At 39.4% G+C, this 4,408-nt stretch overlaps 1 protein-coding gene across 4 annotated transcripts in view; it reads right to left on the reverse strand.

Moving 5' to 3' along the window:
- Positions 1–1,626: 1,626 nt before the first annotated feature.
- The window catches only part of MKLN1 (muskelin 1), a 346,320-nt gene continuing 343,538 nt past the window's right edge, over positions 1,627–4,408 (reverse strand). For all 4 annotated transcript variants that reach the window (XM_006752700.2, XM_006752701.2, XM_015567031.1 and 1 more), the window contains one exon: positions 1,627–1,997. In XM_006752700.2, the coding sequence (XP_006752763.1) occupies positions 1,876–1,997 (122 nt within the window). In that variant the 3' untranslated portion in view covers positions 1,627–1,875. The remainder of the gene's footprint in view (positions 1,998–4,408) is intronic.

The following is a 4,408-nucleotide window of genomic DNA, read 5'->3' on the forward strand; positions in this document are numbered from 1 at the left end:
TCCCTATCAACTCTTTGATTTGTACTTGTTTTCACAAAATGAGATTCAATTGGCTACCATATTAGTGATATTAATATTTTATATTCTAGACTGTCACTCAGAAAAATCATTTTATGAAACTGTACAAGTATATAAGTAAATTCTATGTGCTCATCTGTAAAGTCAATTGGTTATTCTGCAGCTACACAAATTTTGGTACTTACTAAATTATATATTTTTCACAAGGTAAGGTACAGATCTAATTGTTTAATAAATCACTATATTGATTGCTTTGGGAAGTTTGGAAAGCTAAGAAGCCCAAGATTCAAGCCTAGAACTAGGAAAAATAGATTTCTGTCCATCCCCAAAAGAAGTAAAATCATGCAATACAGAGTGAAGATGGATCTCCAAGTCTCATTCCTATATATGAGACTTTTCAAAAGTGCAACTCAATTTCTCCTCTTTCTTTGGTGAGACCTAATCTTGCTACTCAAGTACATACTGAATTCCATAAAGTCATTCACTTTTAAGAGCCATTGGACTGATGAACATTCATTATACTTAGTCTGCTTTAAGCATGGTGGGTATCAGTTGCACACGGCACACTTTTTTTTTTTTTAATACAACTTGTTTTTAACACAGCATACTTTTCAGCAAATGTAATAAGCACTGGTCAGGTGTAGGTTTCCTATATTGCATTCCATAGCAACTCATGGAACAATAAATATCTCCACCCCCCACAAAAAATAGACAGACCTATCTGCTTTTTTCTTTTTTAGTTTAATGAAAAAGTATTTGCACCATTTTTCTTTTCCTTCATTTAAAAAAGCCTAGTCTATGTGCTTAGTGAAATGCCTGTCAGTTATATTCCACTGGACAGCCACACGCCAGCATTCTTTAATCAGTATGCAGAAGCAGATGTGCGAAGCCAATGTGTCTGGATCAACAAGGCAGAGCTCTGGACACCCATACTCCCAAATGAAAATGCTACGGATTAATAGCACAGTAAGTAATGGAAGCCCTGGGTCTGTGCAGCTCTATCAGAGGGGAAAGCCATTTTCTTCCAAAACTGCCACAAAGATATCAATGAACATATTAATCACTTCTAGAATCCTCCTGCTGGTAACTTTTATAATGGCTCTTAAAGGTTCTGAACGATACTCTTCTGTTTAAGTTTCTGTGACTCAAAGCTTATAATATCCACCATAGAAACACTACAGACCAATCTCAGATAAGTGCCTGGACCAATCTTGGGTTTCATTTTTCAATTCTATGAAGAGGAACATATATTTGAGCCCTCTGTTTCTCCTATTGCTTAATGGAATACAAGACTCTAGTCAACAGAGACATATACACATCACTTTAACATACATCAGTTGCCCTACAGAACTATATACTGTTAAGAATGAAGAGGTAAACAAGTGACACCACCTACAAGCAGCTGTGTGATGCAAGGTAAAGTGAAATGGGAAAGGAGGAGAAAGAAGAAGGTCACACAACCCAACAACACAATCCCAATTCTTATAGCACTGGGTCTGTTAATAGTGCTTACTTGCCCTAATTTTATAAAAATGAAATAAAAATCAGGAAAGGGTAAACTACCTGATTATTATTTTTTATACTCGTTAAATTTTAAAAGTTAAAGTAAAAAATATATATATATTTAAATGGAAAGTATACCAATTTCACTTTATTATTAACTTAACTGAGGAATGGGATGAGGAGAATGGGGCTGAGGTCAGGTATGAAGAAAGAGGGTTAGAACTTGTGATGGTAAAGATCCCTTCGGGATTCTGGTGCAGTCCTCAGTCACTGCGGCCTGTCGGTCAGTGGAGTTGAAATCCAGAATACTGAAAGCAGATTCCTGGTCTCCATTTCTGTCCAGTGACTCGTCAGTTACAGTGTGATGAGGTCCACCAGGTTGCCTTTAGGAGGAGTCATGCTGTCAGGAAAGAAATTTACTAAGGTGTCAAAGAGCTGAGTTCTTTGAGCATAGGTATGATCCACATCTGAAAAGCCTGTGAAGGAGAGATACAAAGAAATTCATCCATTGTGTTTGAAACTCAACACACAAGAGAAAAGCCGGTTGAGAAAAGCAGCCACGTATAATGGAAAAACCAAAACCAAAACCGGCTTTAAAACTAGAGCTATGGGTCCTGACTGGCTGGTAGCATTTTCAATGACTGATGTGAAAAGAACCTAGCCAAATAACCAGCACTTTAGTAACTATAGTGATTCAGTAACAATAGTGATTTCTCTTCCTTTTACTGCAAGCATTTCCTCTTCTAGTCCACTGAGGATTATTTCACCCCTTTTCTGACTTTTATTTATTTGTATTAGTATGTATTCATGGATCCTTTCCTTGTTCAATGTTATATTCATTGGTATCATTTTAATACTCATGTGGTCCCAGATTTGTCCAGTGAGAACTCTTTCAAGCTCCTGTCTTTCTGAAATATCCCTGTTAATTTCTAGCACTTCCTTACTTTCTGGTAGATATCCAAGCTTATCTTTACACAGCTCTGGAGTTAGCTATTTTTCCATGGAGCTCTAATTCCTTTTAGTGGTGAAGGATATTTAGAAACCAGATCAGTTTTACTAATTACCAAGGGTCTTATTGTTTCCAGGCCTGTACATATATGTACACACATTATGGTATATACATAGCGCATTTTTTCTTTAACAGAATCATGAGTTCGTGTTTTTACTGCTAATTCCAATTTTTTAAGAACCTCCACATGATTCTTCCTATCCTTATCCCATTCTATATTTATATCTCCTTTCTCCCACTAAGAAAACCAACTCCCAGCAACATCATCATATTTACTCATTTGCTCAACCTAATACACAAAAAAAATGTTCCAGAATTACTATACCCATACTACTATCTGCAAAAACTCAAACGATTCTTTGCTTTTGTCTTTAGAGTATATTTGCAAGTGTATAGTATAAACACTGTACTAAAAAGATTTAATTTCCTCCCCCTTGCCCCTACTGCATGGTAATGTTACTAATTTGATAGATGGGTTTGTTTGTTTCTCTTTGAATTCAACATTAGGGTTTTTCCCTTGTTTTCTTTATTTGTGAAAATGTTGTGGTATTGATTCTGTGACAGTACTCTAATGAAGTAATACCATTTTCATGAGATCAAATGATTTAGGAGGGAAGAAACACTAAGTTCCTACTGTGTGCTAGGTGTTTCTGTATGATTGCACTGCACTGTCATAAAAAACAACGAAGCAGTTATCATAAACTCCACTTTCAAATAGGAAAACTTAGAGAAATTGAGTAATTTAATAAGGTTCCATAGCTGGTAAGGGAAGAGAATGGAATGTGAATCCATGTCTATCTGACTCCAAAGCCCATTTACTTTTATTAACTAGCTAGAGGCCCAATGCACGAACATTTGTGCAAAAGTAGGACTTCCTTTCCCCGCTGCCAGCACTGGCTTCCCTCTGGCACCTGATACCCGGGCTGCTTTCCTCCTCCAGCTGCCCACAGGCACCCGGGACCTGGGCTGGCTTCCCTCGGCCCCAGCTTTGTCAGGAAGGATGTCCAGAATGACGTCTGGTCTAATTAGCATATTACCCTTTTATTATTATAGATTGAGTGCTTAAGTTGTAGGCAATGTGCTAAGTTCATTTAATCCTCCGAGAACATCTTTTACTTTTTCACCCTTTACCAATGAGGAAATTGAAATTATACTTCATTAGATGAATGGTTAAATTATGGTAGACTTTATTATGGAATACTATGTGTCACTAATAAGAATATAATAGAGCTATTGTAGTTTCATGCAAACATCTCCAAGTTACATCATTAAATTTTAAATTTACAATGCAAAATACATGTTTTTATATCTACACTAATAAATGAGAAAAATGGTAATTGGCGTACGACACTACCCTTTTCATTGGCTAATCAGGGCTATATGCAAATTAACTGCAAACTAAGATTGGCAGTTAACTGCCAACAAGATGGTGGTTAATTTGCATATGTAGGCACAATGCAGGGAGGCGAAAGGGAAAGCAGGAAGAAGCCCCCTGCCACTGACAGTGATCGGAAACCCAGGGGGTAACTAAGAGCTGGGGGGCAGGGCAAAGGCGGAGAATCAGGTGCCTTTTCCGCCCTGGCCAGTGATAGCAGGAAGTAGGGGTGAGCTAGCGATGGGAGCTGGGCATGGTTGAAGCTGGCAGTCCCAGGAGCTAGGGGTCCCTTGCGGGTCCCCGCTGCCTGTGCTGGATGCCTCAGCCAGAGGCATCCTGCAGGGGCAGGGGCGGAACCCGCGTGATTGCGGCACCCCCCGTTGCCACTGCAGGTCCCCGCTACCCGGGCCGGACACCTAGGCCAGAGGCGTTAGGCCTGGGCAGGGGCGGAGCCTGCAACCGCGGGGAGCTGGGGGTCCCCTGCCCAGGCCTGACACCTCTGC

The sequence above is a fragment of the Myotis davidii genome, unplaced genomic scaffold (genome assembly GCF_000327345.1).
Source record: "Myotis davidii unplaced genomic scaffold, ASM32734v1 scaffold1290, whole genome shotgun sequence".
Lineage (NCBI taxonomy): Eukaryota > Metazoa > Chordata > Mammalia > Chiroptera > Vespertilionidae > Myotis > Myotis davidii.